Source organism: Callorhinchus milii, unplaced genomic scaffold (assembly GCF_018977255.1).
Source record: "Callorhinchus milii isolate IMCB2004 unplaced genomic scaffold, IMCB_Cmil_1.0 Scaffold20, whole genome shotgun sequence".
Taxonomy (NCBI): Eukaryota; Metazoa; Chordata; class Chondrichthyes; order Chimaeriformes; family Callorhinchidae; genus Callorhinchus; species Callorhinchus milii.
Window position 1 is genome coordinate 7,082,529 of NW_024704761.1, and position 19,082 is coordinate 7,101,610.

Genomic DNA, 19,082 nt, shown 5'->3' on the forward strand with positions numbered 1-19,082 from the left:
TTTTGATCTTGACCATCAGAATTTGTGCACAAGTAGGGAAACTAAGGAGCTATGTATTGCAATACAAGCTGAACCAACAGATGTTGCCTTGAAACCAACCTCCAACATCACTACATCGGAATAGGATATCACAAGTCCAGGGGAGGACCAGTTTCTCACTTACCAAATCAGATTAATCGAACCACTTGTGTAAATGAGAGAAAGCAGTTCAACTGGCATTGACAGATACAAATTTCTACAGGCTAAATTTAAAACCACATCCTTCCTACATTTAAGTCAAAAATCAAAAATCCATTCATTAACTTTGCAGCCTTCAATCACTGCAGAATACACAAAACACAGTTCACTAGGCCAGCATTTTCAAACAAGCAATGCTTTCCTTCAACATACAATAGTTCCTGTAACTTTCCCGCTTATTTGCACCTTCAGGACTTTGAGCTCACAATGTAATGTTCCAGCGCAGTGCTCGGGGGAGCGCTGTTCAGGGTGGACATTAAAGGTCTCCCTTCAAAAATAACGATGTGGTCACTCAATCCACAACTGTTTGTGGGACGCTGCTGTGTGCAATTGGCTACTTGCATTTCGCCCACAGCATTCACTACTTTACAATATAGCCTGTAAAAGGCTTTGAGATGTCTCGAAGAAGTGATAAAGTGCTATATCAAATACAAGGTTTATTATTATTATAAGCCACTTTATTCCAGGATGTGATGTCACAAAAGGTTTTTTATTACATTTGTCTGAATGTTTCAAAGATGGATTGGTTGTGTTTTAGTTTATTCTTCCTGACGTGAAAGGCGCTCTATAAATGGAATCTTGTTGTTGTTCTGCATCTTCTATTTGGTTGACCTCTAAAGAAATGATGAACAAGTAGGAAATTTAACATTTTTGCCCAGAAATAAAAATCAGGCATTTGGACAAGTTCTACATCCGAAAGTTTCATTATGGGTGGTCTAGCCACTAATGTACAATGAAAAAGTCTTAATCCCTGCTATATGTGGAGTTAACTATTTTGTGCATTGATTTGAGTCTTATACTATATACACAAGGATCCTATAAATAGTCCATTTATAGAAAAATCCCTTTCAACAAAGTGAGTCGTAATAATAATTGTTGCATTTGTTATAGCACCTTATCACATAGTTGACTTTTGAATTGTTGCCATGAGTAGTCATAGCATTACCACATATAGCTCCAGCTAACAAACCAAATAGTACATTTTTGTAGCTTATTTATTCTTTAATAATCTTTTCCCTCAAAAGTAAGATGTCAGTTGGGGTAATACAATTTTCAACATCCAGATGACTTACAAATTTGGGGTTTCTACGATCATGTGAAAATTAACATTAAGGCAACATACAAAAAAGAAACTTACATAAATGAACTTGATGCATAAATTTACAGGTGTAAATGCAACACTTCTGCAACTCAAAGTTTCAGCCCCATAAAATTACTGGGAAACAATAGGATCAAGATTCAAGGCCTGAATGAGAGACGTTTCAAGCCCTGTAAGAACAAGTGGCAAGACAGAAAAGGACTTATGTAATACAATCCAACAGTGCTCCTCTTGAACACGTCATACTAGCTTTCAGAAGGGATATTTATGTAGGCTTTTTTTCCAGTTTGAGGCTAGAATGATGTGCATTTGCCTGTGCAAGTGTTTTTCCTCTCAAAGTCATGCAGCAAATGCTACGCATCCGCTTGCAGTCCATTTAGAAGCATTTACGGTGCACAATGGATGGGCCAGACTCATCATATTCTTGCTTGCTGATCCACATCTGCTGGAAGGTGGACAGGGAAGCCAAGATGGAACCTCCGATCCAGACAGAGTATTTACGCTCTGGCGGTGCAATAATCTGAGGAAAGATTGAATGTCAAATCTTAATAATAATCCTTGCATCACAGAAAATACTGAAAAGTGAATTGACTGCATATTTTGTGTATATAGTATATACATTATATATAGTAAAACAATTGCAAGCACTTTTACTCGGTTTGGAGAAAAACGTTAAGATGTTGATAACAAGTTTTACTAGACTCACCTTAACTTTCATGGTACTGGGTGCAAGGGATGTGATTTCTTTCTGCATCCTGTCAGCAATCCCAGGGTACATGGTGGTACCGCCAGACAGCACTGTGTTGGCATACAGATCTTTACGGATGTCGACATCACACTTCATGATGGAGTGGTATGTAGTCTCGTGGATACCACACGATTCCATACCTTGAAGATGAGCAATTTATACATTGAGATTTACTTTAAACTAACAGATGTGATCACCAACAAAGTTCAGCCATCTTGACAAAGGAAAGTTATTTGGGAGCTGGGATTACTTTTGATTAATATTAGTAGCATTAATGTGTATTCAGGATAGATTTAAAACAACATTTCCAGATCAGATGAATTTAGTTAACATACATGAAAGCTAGATTAATTAAGCCAATTTATAGCAGGTTTGCACTCACCCAAGAAAGAAGGCTGGAAGAGAGCCTCAGGACATCTGAACCGCTCATTTCCAATAGTGATGACCTGCCCATCAGGAAGCTCATAGCTCTTCTCCAGAGAAGAGGAGGAAGCAGCAGTGGCCATTTCTTGCTCAAACTCCAGTCCGACGTAGCACAGTTTTTCCTTGATGTCACGAACAATTTCCCTTTCTGCTGTAGTGGTGAATGAGTAGCCTCGTTCAGTCAAAATCTTCATGAGGTAGTCTGTCAGGTCACGACCAGCCATATCCAGACGCAGGATGGCGTGGGGTAGTGCATAACCCTCATAAATTGGCACAGTGTGAGAAACACCATCACCAGAGTCCATAACAATACCAGTGGTACGACCAGAGGCATACAGGGACAGTACTGCCTGGATGGCAACATACATGGCTGGAGTGTTGAAGGTCTCAAACATTATCTAAGAGGAAAAGAAAATATTTTAAGTCATGAATCAAATTTCCTACAGCGGGAACGTGCAATAACATGCTTGCATGCAGACGAATGATGGAAAAACAGGATGACAGGCAGAAAACACAAAAAGATGAAGGAGAAAGTAAAGAAACCTGGAGACGTCAGAGGGGGAAATGCGAAGCAGAAGAACATCCTGAAATATTGAAACAATCATTAATTTCAGGAAGATTTAAAAAAAAGTATGTGACTGCATTTGTACGAGAAGCTTTTTGAAAGAACTTACCTGGGTCATCTTTTCTCTGTTGGCTTTGGGGTTCAGGGGTGCTTCGGTGAGCAGGACAGGGTGTTCTTCTGGTGCAACACGAAGTTCATTGTAAAAGGTATGGTGCCAAATCTTCTCCATATCATCCCAGTTGGTGACAATACCGTGTTCAATAGGGTATTTCAGGGTCAGAATACCCCTCTTGCTTTGAGCTTCATCACCTACATAACTGTCCTTTTGACCCATTCCAACCATGACACCCTAGGGAGAACAGGCAGTAATTACTGGGTGTGTCCATTAAATTCGAGTATTGAAATATATTGAGAAGCTCCAAAATGTCTGTACAAATGTAACTAAACATTTCTAAAACATACCTGGTGTCTTGGACGCCCAACAATGGAAGGAAACACGGCACGGGGAGCATCATCTCCAGCAAAGCCAGCTTTGCACATACCAGAACCATTGTCAACGACAAGTGCTGCAATATCTTCATCTGCCATTTTTACTGAAAGTGAAGGGGGGAAAAAAAAATCAGCTTGCATCTTCAAGTGTAGTATTTATTACTCTTTGAAACATGCAAAACCGGCATGCAATCCTAAAACAGACACTTCATTCTTGCTTTATCTTAGAAAGAATCCAGGAACTCTATTCACTGTACAGACTCATTCAATTAGACCTTTGCCCACCTGTTTTGGATTTTAAAAAAACATTCTACAGTGCAATTGCTGTTAAATTCAAGTGAGTCCCAGGAATAAAGGAACATTTGTAACCCTAGCAGAAAACATTACTCTCACAAGGCATAGAAATCCAGTCCACTTTGATTCAGTAGCGAAAAAGCACACAATGGAGATTACTGAATCAATCTAAAGCATCTAATTTTCCGGTTGATGATAACCACACACCCCCTCTCCTTACTCCTTTCAGTCAGTCAGCCTAGAAGACTTTTAAGACATTCTCAGCCCCACCCAACTCCCCTCAGGGATAAGTGCTCCAATTTTTTTTAAAAAAAGGCTTCCATCATTCAAAGAGTGATCATCAGCTGCTCAACTATTGCATTTTTAATGTCAATCTACATGTAGGTCTGGATGGATTATCTGTAAGACCAGCTGCAAAGGCAAATGCGGAGGAAAATGTGAAGCCACACAGGACACTTGATCAGGTTTTTGTGAATGGCAGCGAAGTCAGCCAGGGTGGATAAATAACCAGCCTGAACGAAGAAGACAGATCTACCACTTGCATTCTCATTAGCAACTCGCAGTACCCTCGTCCACCACTCCCATCTCTCACCATCACCCACATTAGCCATCATTTCAGCAGCTGGACCAACATCTCTGCTGTTACTATTCGACTTACAACACTCCATCCCTTCCATGGCACACGTCTATCTCCTCTCCCCCATCCCATCCGACCCAAGTCTCCACCCACCACTTTAAGACAATTTTCTTACACACACAAAAAAAACCTCAAGGTAAGAAATAATAATCCTTGCATTTGATACAGCACCGTATCACTTCTTCCAGACATCTCAAGACACTTCTATAAAGTGAATTGTCTGTATGTTTTGCGGACAAAATACGCCGTAACGCCACCTTTCTTCCCCCCCGCCTCCTTCTTACTCTTTCCTTCCTCACCATCAGTTAATATTACTATTATTATCAGTTAATAAACGACTTAAATAAAAGATGAAAGCCTCTTTTTCTTCAAAACCCCCGCAAATTCACCGATACAGGCAAATAAAAAGCAAATGCACACACACACACACAAAGGAACCATCCACCTTGCCCTCCCCTCCTCTCACCCCCTTCCCTTCCTCCACCACAAACCATCACCTCAGGGGGTGGGGGTGGGGGGGGGGAAAATCACCTTTTCTATATGCCTTTTTTTTAAAAAAAAGAACATTAAAATACGAAGGTTGGAAAGTAACTAATAAGTTGCCCCACAACCGCACTGCAGAGACTGGTGCCTCTCTCGCTGTCAACCACAACAACAACAACAACAACAACGGTGGGGGCAGAAGGGGGGGGGGGGTGAGCCTCAGGAGGCCGGTCCCCGGTCGAGCGGGTTGGTGGGTGCGGGTGAGGGAGGGAGAGGGAAGGGAGGCGACAAGAGAGCGAAGGGATTTGAACACCAGCCCCCGAGGATCTCGAAGTCCATCCGCTCGCTTCGGCGATGGGGCGCCAGCGGAGCCGAAGAGGCGGAGCCGGTGAGGGACTCCGGGTACCGAAGATGGCGCCCCCGGTGCCCACCACAGTCAATGCGCTTCACAGTTTTACAGCTCCGCGGTGGGAGCCGTGGAACGTCTCGGAAGACGCGGTGAGGCGCTATGTCAAACGCAGGGGGTTTGATGGCTGTTGTCACTGTTTACCTGTCTGTTGGTCTCACACCGGCCTCTGCGCGAGCGCTGTGTCTCTCTCTCTCGCTCTGTGTGTGTGTCTCGAGCGTCCTCAACCTCGCGTTGTCCCGAGCGACTGCGACCGTTAGCGCTCGCGCCTCGCACTCTAATGCAAACAGCCCTGGCCCCGCCCCCGCCCGGCCGGCCGGGCTGCGCGCGCAAATCCGCGCGCGCGCACGCGCCGTGGGGGCGCGCCGCACATCACACCGCGCGCGCGCGCGCGCACACACGCACACACACACACACACCAATGCCCATGTACGGGCATCTTTTCACCGAGGCGCCACGTCATTGGCCGAGACCGCCGCCGCAGGTCCGCCACACGCTCCCTTTTCACCACACCCCCCCCACCCCACCCCACCCCAGACTGCGCACGGAAGGGCGCGCCGCGACACGTGACTCGCCCCTCCCCTCTGTTCCCCCCCCCCCCACACACACCCCTTCCCTCCCTTCAACGGCATATACTGGGCCCCGCAATGCGAATACGCAATACCGCCGCGTCCTAACCTGAGGGAGGCGAGGACCGGATAGGCATGGGACCCCGGCCTCTGAATATGCCATGCGCTTTCGCGTGTGTTTAAACGTGGCAGCGTTGACGCAAACAGGTTCTGGGGCCTCATGACCAGATTGGGAGCCCTGGACCTATGACCCTCAGTTGGAGTCCTGTAGCTCAGTGGTTAGAGCAACAACAACAACAACAAGATTCCATTTATAGAGCGCCTTTCACGTCAGGAGGACGTCCCGAGGCGCTGCACAGTTGGGTCAGGACCCGAGCATTGGGGGGAAATGGTCAGGGTGAGGGGAGGGAAGGGAGGGAGCGAGGAGGGGGAAGAGAGTCGAGAGGGGAGCTGAAGGCTCGGTCAAAGAGAAAGGTCTTGAGACTGGCCTTGAAGGAGGAGAGGGAGGAAGCGGCGAAGGCACTGGGGGATGGAGTTCCAGAGCCTCGGGGTTGAGAGGCTGAAGGCCCGGCCACCGATGGTAGGGCGATTGGGGCGGGGGACGTGGATCAGACCGGAGCCGGAGGAACGGAGGGTACGGGCAGGTAGGTAGGGGGATGGTAGGTCGGAGAGGTAGGAGGGAGCAAGGCCGTGAATGGCCTTGTAGGTGAGGATGAGGATCTTGAAATCAATCCTCTGGGGGATGGGGAGCCAGTGGAGGCGAGCGAGGGTGGGAGTGATGTGGTCCCGAAGCCTGGTGCGGGACAGTACACGAGCTGCAGAGTTCTGAATGACCTGCAGCTTGTGGAGGGAGGTGGCGGGAAGGCCGGCGAGGAGAGAGTTCCCATAGTCCAGCCTTGAGGTGACAAAGGTGTGAACCAGGGTTTCAGCAGCGTGAGGGGTGAGGTAATGCCGTAGTCTGGCGATGTTCCGGAGGTGATGGAAGGCAGTGCCAGTTGTGGTGCGGATGTGAGGGAGAAAGGACAGCTCAGGGTCGAACAAAACGCCGAGGTTCCTGACTGGCTTTGAGAGGTGGAGAGTGCAGCCTTGGATGCTGATGGTGTCGGCGCCTGAGGTGCGGAGGCGCTGACGCGAGCCAATCAGGAGGGCCTCGGTTTTTCGCACGTTGAGCTGAAGAAAGTTGTCTCTCGTCCAAGACTCGATGTCGGACAGGCAGGCTGTCAGGACATCGGGGGTCGTGGAGTTGAGAGTAGAGGAGGAAAGGTAGAGTTGGGTGTCATCCGCATACATGTGGAAGTTAACTCCATGTCTGCGGATGATGTCACCGAGGGGGAGCATATAGAGGGTGAAGAGGAGGGGACCGAGGACAGAGCCCTGAGGGACACCACATGAGACAGTACGGGGGGTGGAGGAGAAGCCATTCGTCGAGACAAAGTGAAGACGGTGAGAAAGGTACGACCTAAACCACTCAAGGACAGTGCCTTGAAGGTTGAGGTGGGAGGACAAGCGGTGGAGTAGGATAGCGTGGTCGACCGTATCGAATGCTGCCGATAGGTCGAGGAGGACGAGGAGGCAGAGGGAGCCCTGGTCACAGATGGTCAGGATATCATTGGTGACCTTGACCAGGGCAGTTTCTGTGCTATGGGCAGCACGGAAACCTGACTGAAGGGGTTCGAAAAGAGAATGGGTGGAAGGGAGCAGGTGGTTGGTTTCAGGGATAGGATGAGTTTGGTGACAGAGGGTGGGGAAACGGGTACAAAAGTGAGTAGGGGAGGATGGGTAGCAGTCGGAGTGTGGGAGTGAGGGGTGGGGGGTTGGTGGATGTTGGAGGGGAAGTGACCGCGGAGCGAATTCCCTTGATCTTGGATTCAAGGAAATCCAGCATCTCCTCGCAGTGAAGGTTGGAGGAGATGACCTGCGCGGGGTGGCGGGGGGACGGAGGAGTCGGGTTGTGGTGGAAAACAGTAGCCTGGGGTTGTTCTTCGCCTCCAGGATTATCCTGGAGTAGAAGGACGACTTGGCCGAGAGTGGAGCGGTAAATTTTGAGGAGGTCCAGACAGATTTGTCGGTGGACCGTTAGGCCAGATTTGACACAGGTGCGTTCAGCAGCCCGCACCTGGCTTTTCAGTGAGTGGAGGTGGGTGGTGTACCAGGGGGAGGAGCGGGAGTAGGAGACAGTGCGGGAAGTGATGGGGGCAAGAGTATCGAGTGTGGAGGAGAGGGTAGTGTGGAGGAGGGAGAGAGGAGAAGATGGGTCGGTGAGGGTTGAAGGACAGAGGGAGAGGAGTTCAGAGGACTCCAAGGCATCGGTTAGAGCACTCGCTTTGCAAGCGAGAGACCCGAGTTCAATTCCAGGCAGAGGGCGAAACCTTGGGCAAGTTTCCTTACTCTACACAGAGCCTAATAATAATCCCTCCAAAAAAACAAGAACAATAATAAATTGGTCATTTTCAATCCACGACTGTTTGTGGGACATTGCTGTGCGCAATTGGCTGCCGCGTTCGCCCATAAATATACAGGCAATTCACTTTACAGTGTGTTCTGGGAAGCGCTTTGGGACGTCCTCCCGACGTGAAAAGGGCTATATCAAATGCAAGGATTATTATTATTATTAACCCATATTCACAGCTATCACATTTCAGTTCAATACCCCCCGGGAGTGGTGGCAGACTGTGCACCAGTTCCCTTTCATGTGTTACACAAATGTTAAGAAGAACATTGGGAGAGAATGCAACATTTCAGAATCCCTGAAATAATTTGCGAAAGCAATTTATTTCTCCAATTTATTTCTCAGTGATTGCGGGCGTCTACAGTGATTGTAGTTGCTTTTTTTTTTGCCATGTGCAAATTATTCCTAACCCATTTAAATTCATGTTCCTTTTTTTCCCCCCAAGAAATGCTGGCCCTGAAAGCTGAGTATGGGCACGGCAGACAGAGGGATTGTTGCAAGAATGATCTATTTACCTTTGGGGAAAAACCTTGGGCAAGTTTCCTTATTCCACATGTCTAAGAGCCGGCACAAACTCAATGGGCCGAATGGCCTCTTTTTGTGCTGTATGATTCTATGATAATAATCCATCCAAAACAAAACAATAATAAATTGGTCATTTTCAAGCCACGACTGTTTGTGAGACACTGCTGTGCGCAATTGGCTGCCGCGTTTTGCCCACAAATATACAGTCAATTCACTTTACAGCATATTCCGTGAAGCACTTTGAGACGTCTAGAAATCGTGAAAAGTGCTATATCAAATGCAAGAATTATTATTATAGGTGGTGCACACGCTTTTTGAGACACTCCTTTTAAAACAGATGGGAGTCGCCCCTGTATAAGCCACATCCATGTATGCACCCACGCACACCCTAGTAAGGCTCACTTGCCACTTTCGGAAGGTGTGCACCATACACACACATGTTTACCTAAGATACGTGCATCAGACAAAGCTATTTGTTACCTTATTTGGACATTTTAAGGATTGGACACACCTTTTCTGTGCCTCACTGTTTAAAAATTTTTAAATACAAAGAAAGGTGGAAAAGAAAAGCGTAGAAAGAAAAAAAGTAATCCCAACGATATTCAAAGCACTACATCCACCGCAAGGCATCAGATAAACCCCTCCTGCCTCCAAAGCAATAATAATAATTCTCAACTTGGTGCATTTGATACGATAATTAAGCGCTCCGAGACGCTGCCCCGCGTAAAATGCACTATATAAATGCAAGTTGTTGTTGTTGATTGGTTAGGGTCACAAGAAAAAAATAGGTAAATAAAGAATTGTACTGAATTTCTCAAAGAATTCTCACTACATTCCTTGAGAATGGCTTTTATCTCAAGGGGCCTGGAATACAAAGGGGAAGAAATGATGCTTAGGTTGCATAGAGTGTTAGTCAGACCCCATCTGGAGTAGTGTATTCAGTTTTGGGCACTACACCTCAGGAAAAATATATTGGCCCTGGAGGGAGTGCAGCACAGGTTCACCAGAATGTTACCAGGCCTAAAGGGGTTAAGTTACTAGGAAAGGCTGTGTAAACTTGGATTGTATTCCCTTGAGTTTAGAAGGTTGAGGGGTGATTTGATTGAGTTATTTAAGATGATAAAGGGATTCAATAGGATAGATACAGAGAAGCTATTTCCTCTGGTGAGGAAACCAAAACAAGGGGCCACAGTCTTAAAATTAGAACCAGATCATTTAAGAGTGAAATCAGGAAGCATTTTTTCACTCAAAAGGTGATAGAAATTGGGAATTCTCTTCCCCAAAAGGCTGTGGATGCTGGATCCATCCACGCTTTCAAGAGTGAGGTTGATAGATTTTTGGTAGATCAGGGTATTACGGGATATGTGGAGAAAGCGGGAAATTAGAATTGAAAGGATTAGTTGAGGTACAGATCAGCCATGATCTAATTAAATGGCAGAACAGGCTCGAAGGGCTGAATGGCCTACTCCTGTTCCTATGTTCCTACAAGTAAACAAAAATTATGCCTAGAAAGTCATTTCATGTTGACACATTGCACAGGCAGCAGAAATGGACACATCCGATTATTGAAACATTAAAATGTTTTATTGTATATGCACAATTCTGTACCTCTGGATCTCTGTCTCCTTTTGTTAGTTGCTGCTTCTTCTGGTCATTTTGCCTAGAAAAGACACAGTCACTACATCTTATAGTAAAAAAAACTGAAATAATTTGAGACATCCTACTGACGTGAAACGTGCAAGGTAGGGTTTATTATTATGATTCGGTAACCTATTTTGTCTTCTTGACTGGTCAGGTACTCTACTGTGCGGCCATTATCAAGGGTTGAGTTTCACATTCGATTTTCTAAATGCCATTTACTTCATGCGGCATGAAGCAGTCTTAGGTTTCCTATATTCTTTTCCTTCTCTACACTACGTAGGATGTAACACAGGTTTATAGTATTGGTATTGGAGTATGCTAATGTAAAGATCACAAGATTATGTTGGATGAAGAAAGCCCTTCAGGCCATTTGATTTAATTTTTCCAGTATACCCACCCTATTGTTCTCACATCATTTCTATTTTAAAAGACATATTTCTACTACAATTATGTCACAATGATAATGACAGCTTCTTCTGAACTCAGTCACACTCTAGTGCCTCACCCAAAGGATCATTCTTCATCTGTGAAACTGGGCAGTGTTTGTTGACACAATGTTTATCAATATGGATTACCATAATAACTGAGGTTGATCCTACAATTACTTGATAACCGCATACCCACACCTTCCTGTAGGGTTAGCAGATGGTGACCAATACTGAAAATTCCAGTTCAGAAGCCTGAGGTAAAACTGAGCGCTTTCAATGGGGACCTGAACTGAATCTTTCAGATCTGCACGGCTCAGTTTCAGTTTGAGCTGTGGCTTTGCCAAGTGAGACAACAGGAACTCAATTGATATCATTAAACTTAGCGTTGACATTTCTCACGGCAAAGAAAGGCAATAGTCATTGTGAAAAATGAAACTACTTTATGTTTATATTTTAATTACAAAGCATGTGCACTGCAAAGAGGATGTTGCTTGGAGGTTTGGGGTGACACAGTTTTTATTTAAACTTTTATGTCTGATCATAATTCATCTGACTACTTAAAATTATTCTCTGGATCTGTCATCTCTCTTGTGTCTGTCTCTATGTGTATCTGTTGTCTGTCTCCCTGCTTACCTACCAGTCTGCCTTACTATCTGGTATCTGTCATCTCTGTGTCTGTGTGTGTCTCTGTGTTAGAGGTCCAAATTTATTTTTGTATTGCGAGATGTCATTCCAATAATCTGTGCATGACTCAGGTCAGATTTCAAAATCCATATTTGTGAGGTTGCAGCCTTACTGGCATTGTTACATGTTACAATACTAAGCAAACAACAGTTACAGGGAGGAATCACTTTATCTTGCTAAGATAGTTTCACAAGAATCCTACAAGCTATAGAAAGTGTTCATCCATGTACAGCTCATCATAAGTGCACATGGAGATACCGAGAATATTTCACCTTCAGATTTCTTCCAGCAAATCTTCATACATTTGAAAAGGGGCCATTTAATCACATTCATTACAACATAAGCTACAATGTTTATCAAATTGAAAGTACAATAGTCTTGAGATCTATTAACACTGGGTGCCAGCAAAAACAAAATCTGAATTTCAGATTTTACTTTCAGAAATGACAATGTTTGCCCTAGTGCACTGCTATCCAAAGTTTTCATAAAAGGCCAATGTTGGCAAGACGTTTTGGTTTGTAAGAAATCTTTGATCACAACATATCCAAGCAACGATTTCTGTTTTACAAGCTGGAACTGTAAACTGTTGGGAGAGAAATGCTTTCATCACTGGAAATGAAGTATGATAGTATTTGTTCTTCTCTTAAGAGAATGAATAAAATACCATGAACTAACCATCTGCTGACTATTAAGTGCCACGAAAAGCAGAAGCTACTGATGGAACGAGAAGGAATGGGCGAAGTTTGTTTGAAGAGGTAACTGTGAATATGCCGAGCTGTGAACATACTTTTAAGTAGACGCAAAACAAAACCCAACTTAAAATCTCCAAACCAAAAACTCTTCCTATAATTTCTAATTGCTACCAGAGCTAGGCTTCTCCTATTGGCTCAGCCGGGAGAGAAGAGGCTTGTTTCTGCTTACATAATTTGTATTAATTGGACATTCTTGAAAAATGTTTTGACTTGTTCCAACATCCATACACATGCACTTTACTGCAGGAGATTCTGGATAGAAAGCTACGCATTAAGCAACTCAGCATTCAAACTAGGATCTATTATGAACCCATGTGTAAGGCATGTGTAAGGACATGTGAACAAAGGGAATTGGTGGCATCCTTAATTCACAACTGATATATTTTATTAGTTGTATTATTAAGCGCCCATAAATCTGTACACGTAGATTAACAATGATTTAGCATGATGTGTAATACGTGGTTTGCACAAGGATACAAAAGATCGAGCCCGCAGCCAATGTGCCACTAGGTATATACCCAGAAACCCCTAGATGGCACTATAAAAGATTGATTTAATCTTTGGGGAGAAATAAGATCGGTTATAGATTTCCTTCCTCTTGGAATACATTTTTTTCCTGGGGTTATGGGATTAAAGACAATGGGGGAAAACACAAGTTTCAATTAATGAAAAAAAATCTCTGTACAGGCATGGATCCACATTTCTATACATTTAAAAGGTGCATTTGTGTACAACAACAACAATATATTTTTATATAGTACCTTTAACGCCTCAAAGTGCTTCAGACACTCGCCTGGGTACCCAAACTGGGGGCAGGGGGAGAGAAAACTGAGGGGGGAGGGGAAGAAAGGCGACTGAAAACTCAGGCGAAAAAAATAGTAATTACGTTAAAATAGTAAAATTGTCAATTGCATAATGATAAATAATAATCTTTGCATTTACACTTTGATTTAATATACACCATTGCAGATAACCGTATGTGTAACATTCATACATTTTAACAGGTGAAATTAAAAGCATTGTTTGATGAAAAGATGAGGCGATCAGTGAGACAGTGGCATGTTAGCATACTGTGCAAGAGTGACTATAACACTAGCACAGTAGCAGTGTCTGTGGAATAGTTACCCCAGCACATCAGTGTCTTCCGGAGACAAGTATGAGGGGGAGGGAGAGGAGAGAAACAAATCTTATGTCAGACAGAGATGATAGATACGATGTGATCCAAATAGGTGACACCAAAGAGGGAAATTTCTGCATAACAAATGCCATGCTGTTAATCTTTCTGCTTAGATAATTAAGGAGGAAAGGGTCCATACCAGCCTTTGTTGCAGATGGAGCAGTGATCTGAGAAAAGTTTTTTTTTCTTTTGGGTCTAACAGTAAATTATAGTTTTGACAACATAATTCAGTTAAAGATAATTAATACAGCATAGAAAATTACTTTGAACTACTGTCAGTCCTGTTGATAAATAATTAGGTATTTGCCTAACAAGTTAGTTTCATGAGATGGTATCCAATAATAATAATCCTTGCATTTAATATAGCGCTTTTCACATCTTCTAGACATCTCAAAGCACTACACAGAATATACTGTAAGGTGAATTGACTGTATATTTGTGGGTAAAACGAAGCAGCCAATTGTGCACAGCAATGTCTTACAAACAGTTGTATATAAACTAACACAGCTCCTGTGTTAGTTTATATTCTATATTACTAAAACCACCTACTGGTAGGCAAGGCACTCATCTAGGATTTTAATAGCTTTACATTAAATCATTCATATTAGCAAAGCATACTGTTACCAGGGTATTGTAGAAATGGCGAGCATTCATACACAAATGTGATGGCATGGTATAGCACAAACACTATATACCAGTTATATACCAGGTTAATAAGCACAGCATTCTTCACTACCCCAGGTAAGTCAATGAGGAAATTCCTGAAGAAAACAAATGTTGTAAAAGCGGAAAGCGAACCTGATTGTGGAAACTGGCTTAGAAACCTGGCAACGTGGTGTTGAGTGCCCAATACTGCGCTTGGGAAAAGTAAATTCTTTTAAGATGGAAATAAACAAAGAAAGAAAGGTTGGGGGTTCAAACCCTGCTCTGTGCTGAATCAGCTGATCTGAACCATGGTAGCAGATGGCCTTCAGTGCTCTAGAGTTAGGGAGGAGGGAAATCAGCCAAAATTTCCCACTTCCAATCTCTGTCTGGACCCCCTGCTGGAATGGGGCTCAGCTGTGCTGGCCCTATAGTCGATCAGCCTGCCAATGCTCACTTTCTCACACGAACAGTGGCCACTTGAGCAAGGTACCAGTGGGTGATGACCAGTAGCTTTCCAATCATACCCAACAAGAAGGAGAAAGGAGTCAAACCCCTTCTGGAGAGGAACAGGAGGAGGAGGAAAAGAAGGGAGAAAATTGGAAGAGAAAAAATTGGCAGAACAAATTTGAAGTAAGGCCTGTAAACACCAAGGATTTATATAAATCACGCTCATACTATTTTTTTTACAAAATATCAGATTTCAATATTAACATTAAACAATTGACTTGGCCTACTTGTGATGATTGGTTCACAAACTGAATATTTCTGGCATTATACAACCTATTGCTGCACATTCTACTGAAATCAGTTTCAACCTATTAACTAGTGCAGGGGTGGTCAAACCCTAGTTACTAGTGGATATCCTTTGCAAACATACAGCGATATCTGATAATGGGCAATTCATACAGAACAGTGCAAATTACCAACTTTGGTCAAAAAGATGTAATAAGTCTCAATATTAAAAATAATAATAATCCTTGCATTTGATATACAACCTTTCATATCAGGAGCATGTCTCAAAGCTGTTCACCGGATATATTATTTGTATTTTATAGGGGAACATGGCAGCCAATTTGCTCACAGCAATGTCCCAAGAAAAGCTATTAAATGAATGACCAATTTTTACTTTGCTGGTCAGGAGAAACTCACTGCTCTTTTCAAATAGTGCCACGGGATCTATAACATTCATCTGAACAGGCAGACAAGAACCCAATTGTTAGTTGATTGGCGGATAGCTTTTCTGGGATAATAATCCATTCAAAAAATAAATTAATAATAATTTGGTCACTCAATTCAAGACTGTTTGTGGGACACTGCTGTGTGCAATTGGCTGCCACCTTTCACCACAAAAATATACGATCAACTGACTTTACAGTATATTCTGTGAAGAGCTTTGAAACATCTCGAAGATGTGATAAGGTACTTTATCAAATGCAAGGATCATCATTATTTATGTTAAACCGAAGTCCCATCTTCCTGTTCGGGTGGCCAGTAAAGATCCCTTGAAAATATTCAAAATTCTATTATATTGTATTATTATTCAAAAAGAAAAAGGAGTTTCCCTCGATGTCCTGGCCCAAATAAAATTGGTCATTTGTTTTACAGCTGTTTATGGGACTGTGCACGTTTGCCTACAAATATACCACTTCATTTCACAGTAAATCCTGTGAAGCGCTTTGAAACGACCTTCCGACCCGATGAGGCCCTACATCAAATGGAAGGATTATTACTATTTATTATTATTATCATCATTAATATTATCACCCTAAGTTAAAAAGGTACTAGGTAATGAACATTTGGTTGTGGAGGAAAACCAAGCAAAAGGGATTGCAGTGTCTAAGCAAAACTGATGACATGAGATCACACATGAAATAATCATTAGAAACCAATCTGCTCAGTCTGGGCTGCAGACCAAGGCTGAGCAGTGTGCCATTCATTCCAGCACAGCTGAAACTTAATCTATGCTGTTAGGAAAATAGGAATGCGACTTGGAAATCAGAGCCTGCCCATTACTGCTTCAAATGGATTAAACACATAGGAAAATTCACAGATGCTCAAGGAGATATAATGCTCAATAGACCATAGAAGTTCCTGTAAAACGACACCAAACATCAGCAAAACAAACACACGAGTGAGGGGTATGACGTAAATAGAGCATAATAAGGTTACGATTTTTATTTAATCGTGCTATGAATTCAGATATTTACAAGCCGAAGGTATTTTGGTCAAATATTTGGCAATTTCTCATGTTCCATTTACAGGGGGAGAAGTGGTCCTTTGAGGCATTGGTTAGGCTGGGAGGGGAATGTCAGATAGCCCAATGTCAGTTTTTTACTATAACAACTGGTGGGACATGGAAGAAGCTCACAACCTTTGCTGAACACTTCTCCCAGGCCATACAGCCAAGTTCTTACTGTAGAGACCTAACCACATATGCAGATATGTCGCTATTTCCGAGAGACCTGTGATGGAAAAAAAATGTCAGTCGGATTAAACCCTGATGCCTCTATCTGAACTGTGCAACAATCCAGTCCTGGGGAATTTTTTTTTCCTTTCAGTGTTGGCTTTTGGCAGGTGTACTTGTCCCATGGCTGAATCGCATTGTGCACATCAACCTTAGGCATTTACTGAATAAAATTGCAAAAGATCTTAACAGATGGAAACAAATCCCTTATAGGAAAGTAAAATGTTTAAAGATAAATACAATCCCTCAACTGAACTAGTCTGTATCCTTTTCATTTTAGTGTTGACAGTTTCACCCTGCTATTACACAGTAACAATGGCAAATATACCGTTTTTTAAAAATCCTTTTGATCAGATCACTTAAATATTGTCTACGTAATCTTAATTTTACAATCAATATCTTTAGGTCTTTTGGAGAGTGTGTTCCTTTTGCACAAAAAACGAGGAAGCCATGACTTGATTCTTCTCCAATTGTTTTTTCCAACTCTTAACTCCCTTTGCAGGACAGAAAGGCAGCAGCTGGATCATTCTTATCTCACCGCCCATCTCAGCACTGTTAATAGAAACCTTATTGCGTCGATGAAAAAAACATGAAAACGACAGCTTGCATTTACATAGAGCCCTTTATGTAAGATATCATCTCAAAGCACTTTACAGAGATAGCCCAAGCAAGGGAGGAAATAGGCGAGAGATTAGCATAAAATTGGCCAAAGGTGTGGTAGAGGAAGAATGTTTTTAGAATAGAATTAAAACCAGAGAGAGGGTGTGCTCGGAGGAAGGGTTTGTGACAGAGTTCCAGAGCGAGATGTAATGGCTATAAGCTTGGGGTGGATGCAGAAGTACCAATGATGGGGCAGAGGAGCCGGGAGACATGCAAAAGCCAGAGCCTCGCTGGATAATGTGAGCTGGAGGAAGTCGCAGAAAATGCAGAAAATAGAAAACTTTCAAAATAGCTGAATAAAAAATTAACCCATAAAAATGGATTCAACTTCCAATTTATGGCATTCCCAGCTTTAAAGGACTTTTTTTTCAAAACGATTTTTTTTTCAACCCAATATTAGACACTTTAATGAATTAGCATTAAAAAAACGATCAGAAAAATCCAAGGCGGCTTTTCCACAAAAAAAATCAACGTAAAGATCAGAAGAAATTATTTTTCTGTCAAAGGTTCAGTGTTGAACTTTATGATATAAATAAAGAGAATTGTGTTGGATCTCCTTTTGACTTGTAGTCCTCATATAATATCAAGATTATATTATTATATTATTATTATATTATTATATTATCAAGATTTTGGTTTGGTATTTAAATTACAATACAATTATCATCAGCAGTCAGGCCTTCAGCCTCTGTGCCCCCACCCTTTGGACCTTCATCCCACCGTCCCTTTGCCTCTCTCCCTTGCCTCCTTCAAAGCACGTCTCAAGTCCTTCAACCACGCCTTTAGCCACCCTCCTACCTTCCCTGCATTCTCTGATCAGAAGCCCCCCCAGCTCGGGTCCAAATCCCGGACGTCTTCCCGACGTGAAAGGCACTGTGTAAATGTAATTTTGTAATGTATTTAAATTCCCTTAAATGCTCATTAATGACTTGGAGATGCCAGCATTAGTACCTAGACTAAATCCACAAAAGCCAATGACGGTGTAGATGTGTTATTGCTTCAATGTGTTTGCTGCACATTGGGGTTGTCGTTCACTTAAAGGGATTTCTTAATACAGAAACTGCCTATAATTCCCTTCGGCCCTTGGGAACTCTGGTCCGGAAGTAGATTGAGTTCCGACGGATTGCTGTGAAACTCATCCACGTACCGGTAACGATCCGCATTTGCGGAACCAAATTCCGTCTTAAGGAATCCCATTAAGAAATAACCCAAATTGTTATTTAAAGACACTCAGAAAAGCTTTCAAAAGTCATTTAGGTCTTGCAATACGTAAGCCGAAATTGTGTCATATTTTGATACAGAGACATACATATTCAAAGAATGTTTCCTCTCTTGAAAGACAGGTGTGTAATGTACCTAATTAAATAATATGCTTTTCCCTAATGGGCCGTTTTACCAGGAAATGCATAACTGAAGGTGGCAAGTGCCAGAGACAGCTGGAGGAAGGGTGTTTTGGACATAAGACGGGATAAAAGGATTAATGTAAAGAAACGGCGGTTGTTGGATAATTATAAAGCGGATTAAGTGGTAGAACTGGAGAAGGCTGTAGGTGACCTAGAGAGAAGGAATCAGAGAACATTGTAACTCTACACCTGAATAAAAAGAAAGAAGACTCCCATAGTACGGCAGCAAAGGCTATCACGTTTCATAGGTTTTTCACCTGAAACATTGCACAGCTATTCAGAGGGAGAGGCAGTCAGCAAGTCA

At 42.9% G+C, this 19,082-nt stretch overlaps 1 protein-coding gene across 1 annotated transcript; it reads right to left on the reverse strand.

The window, feature by feature from the left end:
• Positions 1–1,225: 1,225 nt before the first annotated feature.
• actg1 (actin gamma 1) lies at positions 1,226–5,639 on the reverse strand. The gene is given in 6 exon segments (NM_001292318.1): positions 1,226–1,856; positions 2,043–2,224; positions 2,467–2,905; positions 3,182–3,421; positions 3,535–3,665; positions 5,526–5,639. Coding segments are annotated over 5 exon segments (1,131 nt in total). The 5' UTR covers positions 3,661–3,665; positions 5,526–5,639; the 3' UTR covers positions 1,226–1,712.
• Between the last annotated feature and the right edge of the window lie 13,443 nt (positions 5,640–19,082).